The 21,189-nt window shown below is 40.0% G+C and overlaps 1 protein-coding gene across 1 annotated transcript; it reads left to right on the top strand.

The window, feature by feature from the left end:
* Positions 1–16,051: 16,051 nt before the first annotated feature.
* On the top strand, positions 16,052–16,330 carry LOC112657094 (small nuclear ribonucleoprotein E-like). The gene has a single exon (XM_035719546.1). The coding sequence runs from the start codon at positions 16,052–16,054 to the stop codon at positions 16,328–16,330; it is 279 nt and encodes a 92-aa protein (XP_035575439.1).
* Positions 16,331–21,189: the final 4,859 nt, after the last annotated feature.

Genomic DNA, 21,189 nt, shown 5'->3' with positions numbered 1-21,189 from the left:
TAAAACAATTATTATAATTGTTTTTCACTGATTTCATATGTTTAATGATCCAGAGCAATAAATGAGCATGTTGAGATATGGGCCATATTAAAAAGAAAATGACTAAAACAAAACTTCTAGAGACGAAAACTATAATGCCCAGGATGAAAAGTATGTTGCATGAGATTAACAGCAGATTATAAATTGCAGAAGAAAAAAAATAGTGAGAGTGAAGTGTAATATAATAATAGGAACTTTCCAAAATAAGACAGAAAGAAAACAGACTGAGAAAAGACAAGTAGAGTATCAGCAACCTGTAGGATAACTTCAAATGGCCTAAAATACATGCAAGTGGAGTCCTGGAAGAAAAGAGCAGAAAAATAGTCAGAAAACTAATAAGTAACAATTAAAAAATTCATGCTATAATTCTATAGATCCAAGAATCTCAATGAGCTCAAGGAAAAAGAAATCAAAACCAGAAATTAGAAGGAATCAAGAACAGAATTAGAAATTAGAAGGTATTAGAATTAAATGAAAATTAGAACACAATATATCAAAATTTGTACTATGCAGCTAAAGCAGTACCTAGGGGGAAATTTATGGCACGAAACTGTCTATATTAAAAAAAAGAAGAGGGATCCCTGGGTGGCACAGCTGTTTGGCGCCTGCCTTTGGCCCAGGGCGCGATCCTGGAGACCCGGGATCGAATCCCACATCGGGCTCCCAGTGCATGGAGCCTGCTTCTCCCTCTGCCTGTGTCTCTGCCTCTCTCTCTCTCTCTATCATAAATAAATAAAAATAAAAAAAGAAGAAAGCTCTCAATTCAGTGAATTCAACTTTCACCTTGAGAAACTAGAAAAGTAAAATTAAACCCAATTTATTTATTTTTATTTTTTTAAAGATTTTATTTATTTATTCATGAGAGACACACAGAGAGAGGCAGAGACATAGGCAGAGGGAGAAGCAGTCTTCATGCAGGGAGCCCGATGTGGGACTCGATCCCGGGACTCCAGGATCATTCCTTGAGCCAAAGGCAGACGCTTAAGCACTGAACCACTCAGGGACCCCTAACCCAATTAAAATAACCACACATCATGAACGGATAATATCTCAATCCAATTGATATATGCAGTCACTCTTCTTCCATCCGTACACAGATGCAAACATACAGTTTGGACATATACAGTCAAATCCTGGCCATAGCACTACTGATGTGGTCTTAGGCAAATAATTATGCTTCTCTGACCTTCCCTTTCTTTTCTTATAAAGCGGGATAATGAGGTTGGATCTTGAAGACTGGGTGGGCCTTCCCTATGAACAGAACAGGTAAGAATAACATTCCAGATAAAGAGGAATATATGCAAAGGTATCAAGACAACCAGGAATGTGATATCAGAGGCAGGGGGCACACCTGTAGTTTAATACCAGTTTAATAAGTATGAACTTTAGGGAGCAGACAGAGGGGGCAGATGGGGATGATCCCAGCCCTGACCATGGATGGCCTCATCTAGCATCCTTAAGACAACAGGGAGCTGCCCATGGACATGAATTCCAGCTAGAGACATTGCCAGAGTCCCATGGTTTCCGAAGACCATAGCTGTGGTTCTTCAGATAATTATATCACATGCTTCAACTGGTCATGAAACCCACATGATCTGCAAGGTAAATGAGAAGTTAGAGAATTTTATTTTACACAATTCAACAAGGTAAATGCAGGTTGATCTATTTGTTCGTATTAGATATCTGTCCGTGCCAATTCATTTTATAGGCATATTGATTAAATGAGTTATTTATTTTACCTTACAAAAATTCATCTGTAGAGTCTGTAAATAAGCCAAATCTCTCAGATAAGGATTCTTTCTTGGAAGCATTCTTAAAGTGATATCAGAGCACCTTTTCTTTTCTTTTGGTCTGATTCACTGGATTCCTAAAGATTATTGCCAATAAAGTACGGAAGGAAATGCGCACATATATTTTGTGGAAAATCTCCAAGTTCTAGAATGCATACAAACTCAAGGAAAGCATTCAGTGGGCTGTTGCTCAGCCAAAATTCAGTTAAGTGTGGCTAGAAATGTCAAATTCACCTGCTCTCATTCCTTTCTGAAGAAAGTGACAAATGCCCATCTTGGTCACTGGAGCACAAAATTAGCCAAGTGCCCCAGGGAAAGGGCAACTTGGGAAGAAATAAACAAGAGGTCAGAGACCCTGGCTCCTGTGGGGAATAGTAGAAATGGATAAAAGGGAAAAAGGCTTATTTGTAATGGAAATCATGCCATCCATGCAGCCACTACCTTTGATTGCAGGGAGATCTCAGAATTTCCCCCACCTAGACACTGATGTAGAACATGGCTGAGTTGAAGGTAACCTCTGACAACTCAGAACTGCTTATTTCAGATCGTCAGGGAATACATTGTGCCTTGTCCACCTTCATGATCACATACAGAATGCAAAGGCAGAGGAGGCCTTGGAGCTATGCCTTCATTTACTTTCTCTGCATGATTTAGGAATTTCCACCAGCTGTGAATAGCAGAGACTTAAATATTTTGGAACTCTATTTCTTTTCTCTGTATAAGAGGTCCAAAGGTAAACAGCCTGGGAATGGTCTCATAGATCTGACAACACCAAATATTCAGCCTATTCTCTTATTGTTCCACCATCCTTTGCATTGGCTCCCAGCACCAAGCAATCCCAAAGCCCAGGATGGCTGTAGGAGCACCAGCTATTATGGCAGTATCCCAAGAAGGAGAAAAGTAAGGGAAAAAAAAAAGTCTGTTGCTTTTAAGAAGCTTTACTGGAAGTCTCATTGAACATTTTTACTTATATTTCATTTGTGGGAACTTGTACACATGGTCACACTTCGGAAAGGGAGATTGAGATTGACAGGAAAATCATCTTCAGCTCAGCCCTTTGTCACCTAGAATAAATAGGGGATTGTCTTGAGAAAGGAGAGAATGGGTCTTTGGTAGGCATCTATTCATGGACGTTTTGACTTACAACTAGTGTAGGCAAGTCCTTATTGAAGGATGTAACCTGCTTTTCTGGAAAAAAAAAAAGTGTTTCTTATTTCTAAAACCCTCAGAAAAGAGAAAACAAGTAGAGAGAAGGAACTAAAATATCAACCATAATTCATGCCCTGAAAGAAACACCATTAATGTTTGATGTCTTTCGTATCACTTTTCTTTCAGTTTATTTTTTAATTATTATATGACACATATAACATCATACAACATTGTATTTTAAGATACACACAATATTCATGATCATGAAATTAACCCTAGTTTACTAAAATCAGAAATTTAAAGTATAACAAAGAAATAAAAATTCAGTTTGTCTATTTCCAGATAACAAGAATCACTGTGAATATTCTAGGTTATTTTAATGTTGACTTATCTTTCAATTCTTCCATTGTTGATATCATACTGTATATAAGCCAATTTTAAGTTATGCTTAGTATAAAATTATTCATAGTTCTTAACCGAAACATGATTGGATATGAAGAAGTATAATAATAGATATGATATTTCATTGATTCTAAGACACATATTTTCACATTTTAACATCCCTGATGGGATGCATCTTATAATTAATGGCATATCATAGTTTAATTGGTATCTTTTTTTCTTAGTGCTACATAAAACAATGATACTTCTTATGATTGATAATGAATTAGATTTTATCAAAGCAGTAATATCTGTCACTAGACAGTTGATTAGTCATTCAAATTAACTCAAGTAATTCAGGGACTCAGTGTAAAATTTAAAGAAGCAGAAAGCTATTCAGCAAATTCTCTGGCAGTAAAACATGACCATTACTTTGCTTAGTCTGTATTTGTTTTTGGAGAGAAAGAGCGAGAGAAACTAGAACAGGGTACATTTGGTGACATAGCAAATCTGGCCCGGAAGGAGTCATGTTTGGGTGGTTTGGGGTCAGACCACAAAACTTCTGAGAGGATCCTGAATAGTTTAGTATTTGCCGAGGTATATAATTCCACCACCAGTTTTCCTTTATTTATTTTTTTTTCCAGTTTTCCTTTAGCTTGAGTGGTGAAGGGAATCCCTACTCTCAGGAGTCACCTCCTCTCCCTCTAAAGGAATCATCCAGCCTTGGCCATTGCCACATTGCATGCAAACCCCTCCTGCACAAGACGAGACATACATTCTTCTGCTCCATCCTCCAGAGCTTAACCTTCTTGTTCTCTTGGATCAGCAGCATAAGAGCAAATGCAATATGCATGACATCCAGGAAGAAGCTGTGACAACCATTATGGGCTTTCCTCAGTCTCCCGATTTTTTCTGTCTACTAGGAGAACAATGCGTCTCTGGGAAGTGGCTCTTTGGTCTCAAGCCACCTGGGGAAGACAGGCAAAGCAGACCGGAGCTGACCCACAGCACCTTATAGGTGAAGTTTAATGTGACAAAAATAAGATTTCGTTGCTCTTGCATCCCACAGAGGTCCAGGGGTTGTTTGTTTCTGTAGCATAGCTGACTAATACGAGATCCCATCAGACTTGGAGCAGGATAAAAGGGGGTTGAGACATGAGCTCCAGCAAGTATATTTCTTAATTTAGGGGAAAACCAGGGTACAATGTCTAACCAGCAACGTATGAGCCAACCAGAGCTCTAGACTGGGGGTTTAAACAGAGCAAGGGGAAAAAAAATAAAAATAAATAAATAATAAATAAAAATAAACAGAGTGAGGGAAGACCTATAAGTACTTTTTTCCTTTAAAACAGAATCTGATCAGTGGCTGCTGACAAAGTTATCTTAATTTTATTTTTTTAACAGCTACTATCCCCTAGTTGTTGACCTCAAGCTGGATTCATCTTCTAGAAAACTGAATTTTCTTCCCATCATTTTTTTTGCCAAGAAGGGTAATGAACATTCCTTTTTTTCCCCAAATGTTTGAATAGATGATAGTGCCTTTCTCTTTCCTTCCTACATGGAGTAAAACTATAACAATTACACAAGTACAGACCACAATGATTTTCCTCCCAAAACCTATAGATAACACTCCGTGTGCATGTGACATTGGTGAGAAAAAGTCTGAGGTAGTGGATTTCTATTATTTGTAGGCAACTATTCATTAACCAGGTATATAGTGACTTTGTTTTTCATCCTTTTAATGGTTCTGTCAGGACATATGCAGGCTTTAATTTATCCTTTTTGCATTTCCCTAATTGGGGACTGACCTTTAACCTGACCTTTAACATTCTGGTCTTCTATACACTGAGGGACTTTTTCTTGATAAAGTTTGCACTCAATGAGACACAGAAGGAGACCCATTACTCAGATCATAAGGTCTAAAAAGTCATGGAATTTTGTCTGCATTGTTCATATGGCACTAGAAGAATTCTCAGCCTATAATTGATTGATTAATATTCATTGAGTGGATAATAGATTATAATGCATCTTTACCTTGACACCATGACTTCTCATGTCACTTCCTTTACTCTTATCATTTGAGCAGGCACCCAGAATTTCTGTTCTTCAGCTTTGACTCTCTTTTCCCTACTGTCATTTCTGCCTTTCTGTTTCAAAAGCCCTTTTGTGGCTTCGCTGTAAGTCTAGTGTCTGTCCTCATGCTTCCAGTTGCTTCCCTGTGGCCCCCTCTCCACCCCATGCCCATCTCACCTGGGTGCTCCTCTTAGGTGTGGCTTTCCTTTCATTTCCTTTTACATCTTCCTTCTTCCTGTCCCATGAGGAGAACCTATCACTCTTCAAGTTCCTCTGGTATGGTGTCCTTCTCTTTCAGAAGACGCCTTTTCTTTGTCTCGATATTTTACTTTCAGTTAAAAAATGAGAAAGCCAACATTGGTTGACAGATGTTACATGGGAGTTTTGCCATGCATTCTCTCTTATGACTTCCATTCTCTCTTGCATTGTCCAAGATTAGGCTTTTGGCTATACTTTTTTCACCATCAAAAGCCAAATTGGGGTCAAAAGGTATTAGCTTTATGTGGAATAAGAGAGTAGAAAGAGGTTAGAAAATTCTTTTTTTAAAATATTTTATTTATTTATTCATGACAGACACAGAGGCAGAGACACAGGCAAAGGGAGAAATAGGCTCCCTGTGGGAGCCTGATGTGGGATTCCATCCCAGGACCCCAGGATCATGCCCTGAGCTGAAAGCAGCCGCTCAACCACTGAGCCACCCAGGCACCCCAGGTTAGAGAATTCTTACACTGTGAATTTCTCCATTTTACAGATGAGAGAACTGAGGCCCACAAGAACAGGTTTACTCAGTCACAAGGCTAATGCACAAAGGTTTGCCCCCACCTGCTCCATATGGCACAGTGAGTGTCACTTTGTGAGGATGCAAAGCTGGAGTTCCTTTTCCATCTCCATGGGAATTCTTTCTCAGCTGCAAGATTAAGAGAAAGTCCTGACCCTGCAAGAAATTCTCTTCCATCGACAATCTCCCTCTGTATTTTTAGATTCTTGGATCATGTTTCTTTCAAAGTCACAGTCTTTGTCTTTCAGATAGCCAAGTGTTTCTGATTTAATTAAGAATGTGGAGGAGGAGGAGGAGGTAGGTTAGGGGTGGGAGACACATGCCAGAATAATGTGATGGTTACGTTACCTTCTCTGAAGCTTTTCCAAGACCATTTGCCAGTGCTCCTTTATTAGGAGTCATTTTGGGCTCAGACCCAGATGCCTGCTGGCCTTGCCCTTTGCTGCCATAAAGGCATCATCCACTTCCAGGAAATGAGTCTGCACAAGCCCACAAGTGATCATCCAGGGCCGAGTCCAGTCCAGTTCAAGTAGGTAAAGAACAGTTCTCTTACACAAATCAATTAAGATTTATTGCAGTTGACTTGAAGAAGGGATAAGATTTACTCTCTGCTGGGACTTTCAGAGCCCAGGGATAGCCAAGTTATGTCAATGGGCTTTAGTCAGTCCTAATGACATTTACATATGAAGAGTTTCATTATGTGAGCTTAAGAACTAGTTATTATTAGCAGTCTATGGCAAAAATAATAATAATAAAAAATGTAAATTAAGGAGCTAATATGAAAATAGATGAAGTTTACATTCTATTCAGCAAGCATAGTTTTATTATTAATTTTATGCATTATTTACAGTGATAGTTAAATATATTGATCTTAGCAAAGCAGGAAGTGTTGTCACACCAACAACTAGATTTGACTAAGAAAAAGGTAATAATTATCAATTAGCGGAATTACTGCTAATAAGGTTGGGGGAAGTGCAGAAAATTTCTGATTAGGAAGAACTGACACGTTCATAGTGTTGTGTAAATTGCCAGGATTTTAAAAATACATCTGCCTCGTATGATATTTAAAAAAGAAAAAAAAAAGTGTCAGGCACATAATTGCTAGATACATCCAAGATACAAACCTTTTTGTTGTTCTTTTAATCATTTGGAAGAAGAGGAGTCATTGCTTAGAAGATTTTTGCCCTTTTCTGTGGAAAACAAGTAAAATTAACCAACAACTCAATTATTCTGTTAATGAGGCAATCTGCACCCCCTTTGCACAAATTCAGTTTATCCCCCCCCCTCCAATATCCTCTTTCCTACCATCAATCAACTATCCATGGGGGGGGGGGAGGATATGATCTGCTGGTGGGTGTGGGGTGGAGGCAAGATTGAGGTTTATGACACATTGTAAAATGGAAGCAAAAAATGAACCCATTTTACAAGGGAGGAAATGAAGGGACCAAAAGTTTGCTCGGCCAGCCTGGGATGTAGCACTGATGTCCTTGCTATTATCCAACCCTGCAGGTGTCCAGGATAAAACACGTTCTTTGTAGACCTTTGTTCCCCATGAATGTTTGGCTGTTTGTTGGTCCACCCATTTATTAATCAATAACAGCTTTTTAAGCTGCATGAGGTAAGCAATGCAAGGGGGGTAATTCTAGGCAAAAGCAAAGCAAAGGACTCTTTAGTTAGTGAGGGCAGCCTCATCCATGATAAATATGAGGTTTCCTTTCAGCTTTTGGGAACACTGGCAATCTGTCAAGAGTTGCCCTGGCATCTTTGAGCAGCTGTAGAAAGATGTTCCTGGTCCGTAGGTCCCGGGGCTGAGCCAATTTTTATTTGTCCTTTTCAGCTCTGACGCGTGACAGTTTAAGTCCGGTGCTTTGCACCTAAGTTAGGATCCAAACAAAACTAGCCCACCTGTTCATGCATCTCCTAGCATGTTGACTTCCATTGAGCATCCCTGCCTGAAATAACCCCAACCCATTGGCTCTGATTTCAGCAGCGTTCCCACATTTTCTATTCCTTATCATTGCAACAGTAGTGTCACCACCCTGCCACTTACCAAATAAGTTCTGAGCATCTCTGTTGACCAGCCCCCACCCTGTGTGATGACCCAGTCATCTGGATTTTGTCTTCACAGAACCTTATGTATGGCCTTCTCTCACGTTGTCCAAGCCCAACGACTGGCGTCCAGTTCCCCGCACACCTCTCCATCTGTTGGGTTTTTGTTAGGCTCTCACCACACCGCCTGCCTCTTCTCTGTGTCCCTCCAGGTCATCTTGGGCACTTCTGCCAGTATGTTCTATCCTTGAAGCTATTTATTTTTTTCTTTAAAATCACATGAGTGAATAATAGATAAATTCTCATTGTAAAATGTCTAAAAATAAATAATACTGTGCAAATTCTAAAACATAACACCCTGGAACAGCTCTGCTCCCTGCCAAGTTCTGGACCATCTTCTGTACATTGAGAGACAGTTATAGACACATGAATTTTTTTATTTATATGTTTACATGAATAAGAGGATTCATCTATTTCTGTGGCTTATTATTCTCACCTAGCTGTGAGATAACTCCAGATTAGTTCATATGGCTGCTATAATTTATTTTCAGTGGCTCTTTGGTATTCCAAAGATTGGGAATTTAGACTTCTTTTTGTCATGTATTGATGGACTTCAGGATTGGTTTTGCTAAGACAGGTAGTGATGCAATAAACACATCCTGAGGCATACATATTATTGGGCAGCCCACATCTTTAAAATGTTTTGAAAGTTAGGGATGCCTGGGTGACTCAGCAGTTGGGCGCCTACCTTCAGCTCAGTCATGATACCGGGATCTGGGATCAAGTCCCGTATTAGGCTCCATGCGAGGAGCCTGCTTCTCCCTCTGACTATGTCTCTGCCTCTCTTTCTCTGTGTGTGTGTGTGTGTGTCTCTCATGAATAAGTAAATAAATCTTTTTTTTTAAAAGAAAGTTAACTGCCAAATTTTTTCCTCAAAAATCTGAACCAATTTTTAAAATGGCCTTTGTAGCTGCCAGTGGGAGTGCAGGCTGTCCTCAGTTTGGGATTATTGTCAAAAATTTTTTGTAATTTAATTTTATTTTTAATTAAGTTAATTTAATTTTATCTTAATTCAATTAATTAACATTTAGTATATTATTAGTTTCAGAGGTAGAGATCAGTGATTTATCAGTTGCATTAAACAACCAGTGCTCATCACATCACATGTCTTCCTTTAATGTCCATCACCCAGTTAACCTCCCATCCCCCCCTCAAGCGGCCCCCAGTTTGTTTCCTAGAGTTCAGTGACTCTTATGGTTTGTCTCCCTCTCTGATTTCATCTTATTTTATTTTTTCCTTCCATCCCTTATGATCCTCTGTTTTGTTTCTTAAATTCTACATATGAGTTGAAGTCATATGATAACTGACTTTCTCTGATTAACTTATTTCACTTAGCATGATACCCTCTAGATCCATCCACGTCATTGGAAGTGGTAAGAATTCATACATTTCATTTTTTTTGGCTGAATAATATTCCATTGTATACATATAACACATCTTCTTTATCCATTAATCTGTTGATAGTCATCTGAGTTCTTTCCATAGTTTGGTTATTGTTGACATTGCTGCTATAAAATAAAATAAGATGAAAATTGAGAGAGAGGCAAACCATAAGAGACATTGAACTCTAGGAAACAAACTGATGGTCACTAGTGGGGATGGGGGTGGGAGGATGGGGTAACTGGTGACGGGCATTAAGAAGGGCACTTAAAAAAAAAAAAAAAAAAAAGAAGGGCACTTAATGTAGTGAGCACTGGGTGTTATATGCAACTGATGAATCACCAAATTCTACCTCTGAAACTAATTTAAAAAATAATTTTTATGTGTATAAGTGTCAAATATATCCTTTCAAACTGTTGTCTCTTAACTTTTTTTAAATTTTTTAAATTTTTATTTTTTATTTTTTATTTATGATAGTCACAGAGAGAGAGAGAGAGGCAGAGACACAGGCAGAGGGAGAAGCAGGCTCCATGCACCGGGAGCCCGATGTGGGATTCGATCCCAGGTCTCCAGGATCGCGCCCTGGACCAAAGGCAGGCGCCAAACCACTGCGCCACCCAGGGATCCCTCTTAACTTTTTATATAGCATCTATGACAAATACAAGTTTTATATTTTTATATATTGAAATATACTGATCTTTTTTTTCCCCTGGCTTCTTGTTCTCATATTTTCTTTGGAAGACATGATCTACTCCAAGATTTTATCCATCAATCATCTATAATCTACTTCTTTTTTAAAGATTTATTGATTCATTTTAGAGACAGAGAGCGAGCACTTGTGAGTAAGTGGGGTAGGGAGGAAGAGAGAATCTCAAGCAGAATCCCCACTGAGCACAGAGCCTGACACGGGGCTCAATCTCATAACCCATGAAACCATGACCTAAGCCCAAACCAAGAGTCAGACACTTAACTGACTGAGCCACCCTGGCACCCTTAATATCTATATTTTATATACACATACATGGACATATACTCACACGCTTTTCCTATCTCCAGTAATTTTACAGCTATGACCACAGACTTAAAACATGAAAATTTAAGATCTCTCTTCTAGGTTTAAAATAATATTGTCTCTTCCTTCTATCTTCTTCCTCTTTAGAATAAAGGTGGAATTCCAATGTGCTGTTAGGCCTCTCATGGCCTCTCCTACCTCATTTCCTCCTGCTTTGTCTGCCATCAGGTCTCTAAAAGCTTCATTTTAAGTCTCAAAGGGCAAGGCTCTCTCATACATCTGGGCCTTTGCACATGCTGCCTTCTCTTGAAGGATGATAGGCTGCTGGTTTTCTCAGTGTCCTTGTCTAATGAGCAACCAAAAAAAATATTGGAGTCCTCCCTTGAAAGATGAGAAAAAGGGAAGGAGAAAGGAGTGAGGGAGGAACACCTAGGGGTTTACTGTGTAGCAGGAAGTCTTACTAAAATCCTTTGGAATTGTGGTGGGAAATACAGGGAGCCAGAGATTCAGCAGGAGGGATTATCCTAGGCTGAGCTTTTCAGTGATGACTACTTATACTTCCAGAGTCTTTTATGTCCTGGGAAAGCAACTTCTGATATTCCCTAATTTTGTGCTGGCAGATCTATTCAGAGGCAGCTGAGGACCAACTCACAGAAAATGGAAAGAAATAATGTAAATTCCTTTTCTTTTTTTTAAAGATTTTATTTATTTATTTGAGACAGAGAGAGTGCTTGAGTGTACAAGCAGGGAGAGAGGCAGAAGGAGAGCTAGCTTTGCTAGCAGGGAGCCTGATGCAAGGCTCAATCCCAGGACTCTGAGATCATGACTTGAGCTGAAGGCAGATGCTTAACCAACTGAACCACCCAGGCGTCTGAAAAGAAAGTGAATTCTTAATGATTGGAAGTCTGTGTTTGATGTTACCACTGCCTAAAATCCTCCTGCAGTCTCCATAATCTCCAAGATAAATTGGGAATTTTCTGGCAGGTTCCAAGAACCTTCTTAACCCTCAACACCCTGTATGCCTTCACCTCCTAGCACGCTTAGCCTGCAGGGTTTCTCTAGGAAGTTCCCTGAGTGGATCACTCTGTGTCACCTCCTCTAGCATATTTATAATACTTGGAGTAGTTCTGAATCCCCTTGAAGGTGGACACACCTGTACTGACCATTCCCTAGTCAGCTCGCATATCAACTCCCATAGAGGACTCCTGAGTCGTTCCTAAACTTAGCCCGCCCCCAACTAAACCCTAACTGGGACCATCCCTGTGCTCATCCCTAGCCCTAAACCTAACTTTGTTTCCCATATTTAACCCTAAACTTAACTTTATCTACAATACACATAAACTTGATGAGTTTTACTCTCACCCTCCTCACTCTAGTCTCACCCTAAGCTTCAGCCTCGCCTCATCTCACCTTGCTAACCTCTAACCATAAATCTTACCCCACCTTACTCATTCCTAAACCCTACACCCAATCACCACCCTATTATATGAAAGGTGGATGGGTGAAATGGATGGACTGATAAATGAGTATACATATGGATTGATGGATAGATAGATACATGGATGGATGGATGGATGGATGGATGGGCTGATAGATGGGTGTATGTATGTAGGTATGAATGGTTGGATGCTTACATGGTTGTATGTATGGATGGATGGACTGCTAGACAGGTGGATGGAGCCATGGGGGATAAGGCAGTGGACTGTATATGTGTCTGTGTGAGTGGGTATAGGATGTAGATGTATGATGAGTGATGAGGATGACAAAATGACTCACTGGATGTGCAGAGACCATACAAAAAATGTCATGTGAGAAGCTTAAACCAGGGTGGGAGCAGAAAAAATGAGGATGCAAATATAAATTAAAGGATGATTTTTTTTGGAAGTCTGTGATGTCATCAGTGAAGATATTAACAAAAAGGAATGATATGGTCCCACAGAAATTGGGAGCCTGTGTCATTCTGTGATTCATAGAAGCTAAATGTATTTCCTTAACACCTGCTGCATGTCTCACACAAAGTGGGGCACTTGGGTGCCTGTGAATGCTTGGCTGGCACAAGGGCTGGCTTCAGGTTGGTAACACTGTGGCTTAGTTCAAAGAGAATGGAGGACGTCCTACTCTAGAAAGATGCTGTTTTTATTAGTAACTCATTGTCAGTGATTATGGTCTTCTTTGTGTATCAGAATTACCTGAGGGGATTTTTTTGAAAAGACACATGTAGAACTCACAAATGGATGGTCTGGATTGGGCTCAGGCATTGCCCAAGTGATTCTAATATGCATCCAGGGCTGAAGACTACTTCATTCATATTAATTAATAAAATTCAATCAGAAAAACTCTTACTCATCTTTCCAAATGGATTTTGCCAATTTGGTGATACTTTTTTTTTTTTTTTTTTTTTTGCTAATAGAGCCAATTAGCCACACTCCTCCCAACCTCCATAGCACATTTTTCATACCTTTATTGAACTATGTACCGCATCATGAGGCGTGGGTATGTAAGGTTCTGTTTCCCCTCCCCTCACTGCTGCCATAGCCAGAAATCAGCTGGCTGCATAGGACAGAAATATGAGAAACCTCAAGGAATCCTGTTACCAGAAATACCATATAGAGTCCTAGAAAGTAAAAGACACATCTCATTCCTTTGTGCAGCTACATTGGTCTCCCTGCAAGTTTTGTCTGGGCAAACAATTAAGACTGTTGAACAAACAATCATTTTTGATATCCCCAAGTCTTTGTGGCTCAGCTTCTGTGTCTCCAGAAGAGAGCATCTGATTGTCTGGATCTTCTTGGGCTAGGTGTCCATTTCTGACCCAAGAAGCTGAGCCCAAGGAGATCAAGTCATGTACTGCTTGGACTCACTCTTTCCTAGAGGGCTGCAAGAGGAATCTCTACAAAGGAGGGCTTATAGTCAGGGAGGAAGTAACCTACACCAATCCCATGCATGGCTCTAAGATACCCGCCATAGATCTCCTAGTCAACCCACTGCCAAGCCCAGGACCTGACATCTTGTAGGTGTTCAGAAAAGAACTTTTTAATTAATAAATAGAACAAAGAAAGTTGAGGATCTGACTGATGATGAGGAATGATTTTCTCCCAAGGCCCAGGGGCCACAGAGTTCTCTCTTAGAAAAGGACTGAGAAGATTTCACAGATACAAGTCATCCTAACTGGGTCCATGGGGAAGACCTCACAGGAGTCTTCCCTTTGCTAAATGTCCTATCTTCTTCCTAGATGAGCCATCTAGGGCGCCTCACAGTTTTAATTGTGTACTGTAGTGGGTTGAATAGTGTCCCCCAAAGATATATCCACCTGGAACCTGTGAATGTGCCCTTATTCGAAAATAGGTTCTTTGCAAATGTAATTAAGAATCTTTGGGGGTTGTCTGAGTGGCTCAATCAGTTAAGCCTGAGAAAGTTAGGCTACTATAACTATGAGTAGTTATGGTTAAGCCTTTGACTCAGGTCATGATCTCAAGGTCTAATCCCTGCTCAGCTAGGGGTCTGCTTTTCTCTTACCCTCTGCCCCTCCACTATGTACTCTTGCTCTCTCTCCCTCTCTCAAATAAATAAATAAAATCTTTAAAAATGAATGTTTTTTCTTAAGACTCGAGTACACAGCATAATGATTCAACAATTCTATGCATTACTAAATGCTCACCACAACAAATGTATTCCTTAATCCCTTTTACCTATTTCAGACATCCCCCTCCCACCTCACCTCTGACAACCATCAGTTTGTTCTCAATAGTTAAGAGCCTAGTTTTGTGTTTGCTTCTCTTTTTTTCCTTGTCTGTTGTGCTTCTTAAATTTCACATATATGGTCATCCTGTACTTAGAGCGGGTCCTAAATCAAACAGCAGGTGGGCTTATAAGAGAAAGACAGGCAGGCAGAGGGAGATTTGAGATGGACACACAGAGAGAGCAAAGCCTAGAGTGAAGTTTCCCCAAGCCGAAGTCTGCCTAAGATATCAGAATGTGGAAAAGACGGGGAAGCATTCTGCTCTAGAACATTCCAAGTGAGTGTGGCCCTCCTTACACCTCGATTTTGGAATTATGGTCTCCAAAACCATGAGAGAATGAATTTCTATTGCTTTAAGCCACCCAGTTTGCAGTCATTTGTTGGGGCAGCTCCAAGAAACTAGTACAGGTATGTGGAAGACAGCCTCTATTCCTCTAGAACTTAAGCAGTATATTCTCCATCACATTTGAGTTTCAATTTACTGATAAGGGCTTGTCTTGAACAAGGCCAGCATAAGGTACGATTTTTCCCTTAAACGTGGGATTCGTACCTGGCCTCTTTAAGAGACCAAAGAAAGGGTGTTCAGTGATGGGTTTTGACTTTGGGTGGCCAGAAAATGTGTGAGGAGTCTTTTACACACTGCCTCCTTTATGCTTCAAAAGCACGCACTCATCAGAGATGTAAAGGAAGAGGCGACAGAGGCACCATGATGTGCCCTGACTCGAAACCTCTCTTCTCAACACGGCACCATTTTATGGTTTTGTCTCCCTAAGACTTATGGATCCATTCATCAAGTTCCAAAGAGCAGGCTGATTTTACATATGGCTCTTCCTACTCTGTGCTTTCCTCAGACGATCAAAACCCACACTATTTTAGTAGAAAATAAATAAATACATAAGGAGAGCATTATTCTTCTCAGGCAATCACCTTTTCTTCATTACAGCATTCCGGTTGCCTCTCCTAGTAATGGATCTTTATTTTTATCTCTCTATTTCATGCCTGCCACGAGGAAACAGTATAACCACCCCCATCCTCCCCGGGAGCCTCCTCTTCCATCAAAGGAGAGATGACTATGTCTTGAGTGTCTGTCTTCACCTCCTGCCTTCCTGCCCTGACTATCCGCACCTCATCTTCTCTCATTTTTCGTTTATGTGAAAAGTTTTCTCCCTCTCCCCAGCTATTTTGTTTGAAGGAAAACAAATAAAACCCCACTCCAAGCTTACCATCAGTATTGTCATTATTTACCATGAAGATCATTGCTCTTCGATTATGGAGTTGGGTCTGAGATCACTGGAAGAAGACTCTCTTTTTTTTACACCTTGGTGCACCAAGCTAAGTGATTAAGATATACCCTAAGCTGATGGTGTTGTCAGACTCATCGTACCTGCTTTATTTCTCCTCACTTTCCCATCCCCTCTCCCACTGCTGCCCCACTATGTGTTGATGGAGGAAGCACAGGCTATGAGAAAAGCATTAGAATAAAAGTTTGTCACAGAGAACTGTGATGAAAATGGCCTCGCTATTAAGGAGGGGTTGTTTGGGTCTCCTGTGAGCACAGAGGCAGGATCCTCATCAGATCTTTCAAATAGTCAGCTTCCACCATGGCGTACCATGGCCAGGGCCAAAAAGTGCAGAAGGTGATGGTTCAGCCCATCAACCTCATCTTCAGATACTGGCAAAATAGATCTCGGATTCAGATGTGGCTTTATAAGCAAGTAAACATGCAGATAGAGGGCTGTATCATTGGTTTTGTTGAGTACATGGACCTTGTATTAGATGATGCCAAAGAGTTTCATTCTAAAACAAAGTCAAGAAAACAACTGGGTTGGATCATGCTAAAAGGAGATAATATTACCCTGCTCCAAATTGTCTCCAACTAGAATGATCAGTGAAGTGAGAAATTCTTAAGAAGGCCAAGTAGTTTGTTTTTTTTAGATGTCCTTTGTTCGGAATATAGTTCTAAAACCCTTGTTTGTATTGTTTTGATTACCTTTATGTTATTACCAGAGGACAATAAATGCTATGGGATTGTTTTTATTTTTTTAAAAAAATCTTTCAAATAGCCTGTTCCTTCCCTGCTGGTCATTAAAAATAACTGTAGTTTTAGTGGAAATGCTCACATCACTCAACATCAGGGAAATAGAAATCAAAACTACAATGAGATACCTACCACCTCACACCAGTCAGAATGGCTAAAATCAACAAGTCAGGAAATGACAGATGTTGGTGAGGATGTGGAGAAAGGGGAACCCTCTTTCACTGTTAGTGGGGATGGAAGCTGGTGCAGCCACTCTGGAAAACAGTGTGGAAGTTCCTCAAAAGGTTGAAAATAGAGTTACCCTAAGACCCGGCCATTGAACTACTAGGTATTTATCCCAAAGATACAAACATAGTGATCCGAAGGGGCACTGGCACCTCAATGTTTATAGTAGCAATGTCCAGGAGTAGCCAAATTATGGAAAGATCCCAGATGCCCAACAACAGATGAGTGGATAAAGAAGATGTGGTGTATATATAAAATGGAATACTATTCGTCCATCAAAAGGAATGAAATCTTGACATTTGCAACAACGTGGATGGAACTACAGGGTATCATGCTAAGCAAAATAAGTCAATCAGAGAAAGATGATTATCATATGATCTCACTCATGTGTGGAATTTAAAAAACAAAAAAGAGCATCATAGGGGAAGAGAGGAAAAAAATAAAACAAGATGAAATCAGAGAGGGAGATAAATCATAAGAGACTCTTGATTAAGAGGGAAGAAATAAACTGACGGCTGCTGGAGGGCAGGGGGATGGAGTAACTGGGTGATGGGCGTTAAGGAGAGCATGTGATGTAATGAGCACTGGGTGTTATATAAAACTGATGAATCACTGAGCTCTACCTCTGAAACTAAAAATACATTATATGTTAATTAATTGAATTTAAATTTAAAAAAATAACTGTAATTTTTAAATATGCCAATAGACACAGAATATAAATAGGAGTCCCATAATTTCTCTCTACCAGTGAGTTTGGGCAGAGGTTTTTTGTACTACTACCAGGCAAGCGTGTATGACTGTCCAGAGAAATGTTTCAGAACTCTCTTTTCCTTCTGTGGTGGGGCCTGGCAGTGCTCTACATGGGGACCACTCAGCCTGTCTAGATTGGTAGGAGAACCACTCAAACCTGAAAGAGTCCCAAGCAAATGGGGTGGCATCTTTGCTGCCTTATTTCATTGAATGGTAGGCAGGGGCTGTTCATTACTTCGACATAAACTGACTTTGTAGCTGGACAGACCATAATAAATGGAGCGAGGAAAAGAGAATGGACTGTTTCTGGATTGGACTCCACCTCTTTGTGACTATGAATTCGTACAAACATGCTGGTTTGTGAGGCTCCGCCATCCTTATAGCTCAAGTGAAGACAATAATTTCTGATCCCCCGCAAACTGAGAATAAAAAGTTTCACAAGTTTGAATAATATGCAAACTCTTAGTGGTTATTATGGTTAGGCTGATTTGGGACCTCAGCTATCTAATGGTTTTGTAAATATACTTTTACTATATATATATTAGATTATCATCTTTTTCCTACTTATTATCTTTTCAATTATAACGTATTTCTGGTGAAATAAAAAAAGATAAGTAATAACCGATTAACAGAGACTGCACTAGAGTATGAATGAAAAAATTGCTTTTCAGCTTTTCTTAAAGAATAAGAGTTAGCAAAAGTCATGACTGTCTTCCTTCCCATCTCCGCAGATAGAATAAAAAGAGTCAGAAAATGCTATTTTTATTTTTAATGCTTATCAGAGCAATCTATTGACATAGTTTAATGAGTCAAATCGTGTATAGTCCCCAGCCCCAGCCATGCAATTTCCAAATCCCTCCTCAGACCCACTACTTACATCTCATTTATATATTTAGTTCTTCATTATATTTTTAAATGACATGCCTGTACTGCACTTTCTTGCTTTTCCCTTTTTAGGTATTATTTATTGCCTCCCTTCTACGGAAAATGTCATCCTAAAGGGTTGGGTACCTTTATGCAAGTGCCTGGGACTCCCTCGAAGCAGGTTGAATCATAGAACCCAGTGATGCATTTCCCAGACAAGTCAGCTCCATGCCAGGCATGGGATCACAAGAGGTGACAAGACACTGGGCAAACACCCTACCCCTCCAACTGACAAGGCCTAGGATCTGCTGATGGATGATGGGAAGGCATCATGGAGAGGAGACATGATATGATAGATAAGTAATTATGCCATCTGACAGCAAGTATGGCATTGACTTGAAGAAGGAAAAAAAGGGTAAATGCATCTTTGAAGGAAGCTGAGGCTTTTCTATGCTTACTCTTCATTGTTCCTTTTTTCTGCCTTATTTGTAAACCAAACAACACTAACTTCTGAGTTCAAAAGAGAAAGGATGTTGCTGTGGCTTTATGACAACAACTGAGTCCAATCCAGATGGCCATGTTAAAGAGATCCGCCTATTATTTTTTGTTACCATCTCCTTGGTTGGCTTTGTCTTGATGACAGTGAGGTAGAAAATCCACTATCTGTGCTTCAGGAACTTGTTTTAAGGGATCAAAGACATTGTCAGATGGAATCTATTTTGCTGGAATACCACAGTTCTGGGTTTTGTTCTCTCCTGGAGTAAAACAGACGAATCCCTGGGCTGATGAACACTCTCTAGTCAAGTGTACCCTTGGAGATGGGGAGAAACGAGAAGCAATAAAGAGGGTGAGAAGAAAGTCAGAGAAGAGAAACTGCTCTACAGTTGACCATCCTTGTCTCATATTCCATTTCATATTTATAATACACTTATGAGGTAGTTATAGCAAGCATATTACCCAGTTCAGGTGAAGGAACTTTCCAGAAAACTTCTTGGAATAAGGAGAGTTGCACTTAGAAGTCAAACCAGGTCTTTGTTTATATCCAACTGTTTTAGTCACAAGATAAGGCAATACATATTAAACAACTTTTAAGAAAATATAAGCCTTAAGTATTTTTATGGTTACACTGGCCTTAGACCTTAGTTATCTGATGTCTTAGGCAAACTACTTAGCTTGTCAGAGTGTCTATTTCCTCAACTATGAATTAAAGTGATAATAGTTGCTTCAAGCTATTTGTTGAGCATCTGGGGTAATGCTTTCTAATACAATACACTGTTCACACAAGCCTGCCTTGTCCAAGTGTTTTGTGCATGTTGACTGATACACTGCAAGCTTGTGAGATAGGTTCTATAAGGACCATATTGTCTGTCTTGCAGTGGGCAGATAGCTTCCCTGGGAGACAGAGTGATGTGCCAAAGCTCACAAGTGCATTAGGCAGAGGATCTGAGACCCAGCCCTCAACATCTTGGTGCAGGAACCTGCAACCATAACCCTTATGCAGTACTGCCTCAAATCTCTGAAACGTGTATAGGGTTGCGCAGATTTCTGGAGTCTCCATGAGTGCTGGTATCTTTGAGCAACATCTTCGAGATCACATGGAAAAAAAAAAAAAAAGTACCAGAAGTCTCCAGCCAATTAATCTCCTGGGATTTCTCCCAATGCATCAAACTTTTCATGCCTTCACTTTCTTCTTTGCTCAGCTCAAATTATTTCAGGAATATTTTTGTCAACACCCCGAATTCCCTCAACCTCTGCTTTTCACATCATCTGAGTAAAGCTCAAACCCCAGATGCACTCAGTAATTCTCCTGTCTTCACTCAAGAAACAAGTGCTGCTAGAGATTACCCAGCAAAGCAGAATGCGTTGATGTTCACCGTCAAAAGCAGAATCACCACTGTCAGGAAGTTCTCCTGTGCTTTCTTGACCCATCAAGATCCTGTTTTCACCACAAATATTTCAAACCCTTACTAATTCTCTCATATCTCTGTAAACACCCCCATAACACATAGAAGGGGACAAAACCTTCAAGTTCTCAGATAAAATTGAAAGAGTGGGATAAGAACTTCCTCAACTTTCTCTAAATACTGAAACTTCAACATATGTCCTATCTTTCTATTTTGGTAACTTTCAAGGAGACACGCTCTTCCACGTGAGGTCATTTCCATCCCCTTGTTCTGAGAAAGACTTCCCTGTTCTTGGGAATCTTAAAATCTCAATCGTTTCTTGTCTCTCTCCAGTACATTTTGCTAGATCCTTCACATTGATACTTGTTCATTTAATCACGATCTTCCCATTTTAGAGAAAAAAAACACTTTATTGCTCTGAATCTTCTTCTAATTAACATCTTATCTAAATCCCCCTTTTTGCAGACACCTTATGAAAAGAATCTCTTTCCTCCTGCACTTCCAAACACTCACTTTATCCCTTATGTCTGTCTGTTCTCTGCTCATGTCTGGTCTCTTAAATGGGTTTTTTCTTAGGTCACAGGGTGTTCAGTCCTCTATGGGGTCTTTCCTACACTTCAGGACAAAGGACTTCTAGTTTTTTCTCTCTGTCTCTGTGTTCCTTCTTCTCAGCCACTATTACCTTTGAATGTTGGAGTTCATTCATCCTAAACCCCATGCTTTTATTCTATATGTCTTCCTAAGACCAGATCAACAAAATCTGTGGCTTTAGTAGTCATTTCTAGGCTAAGGGCTCCCAAACTGATGGACAGAACAAAGCCTCTTGCTCTGAGACCAAATTCTAGGTCTTCTCGGACTTAGTGAATGGCATCATCATCAATAGCACAACCTAGCCCCTTTAGAGTCAATGGGAGTCCTACCACAGCCTCATCCTCATAATTAAGCTTTGGCCAATGCA

The sequence above is a fragment of the Canis lupus genome, chromosome 8, assembly GCF_003254725.2.
Source record: "Canis lupus dingo isolate Sandy chromosome 8, ASM325472v2, whole genome shotgun sequence".
NCBI lineage: Eukaryota > Metazoa > Chordata > Mammalia > Carnivora > Canidae > Canis > Canis lupus.
Note: the sequence above shows the minus strand (reverse complement) of the source record. Positions and strands in the feature narration are given on the sequence as shown.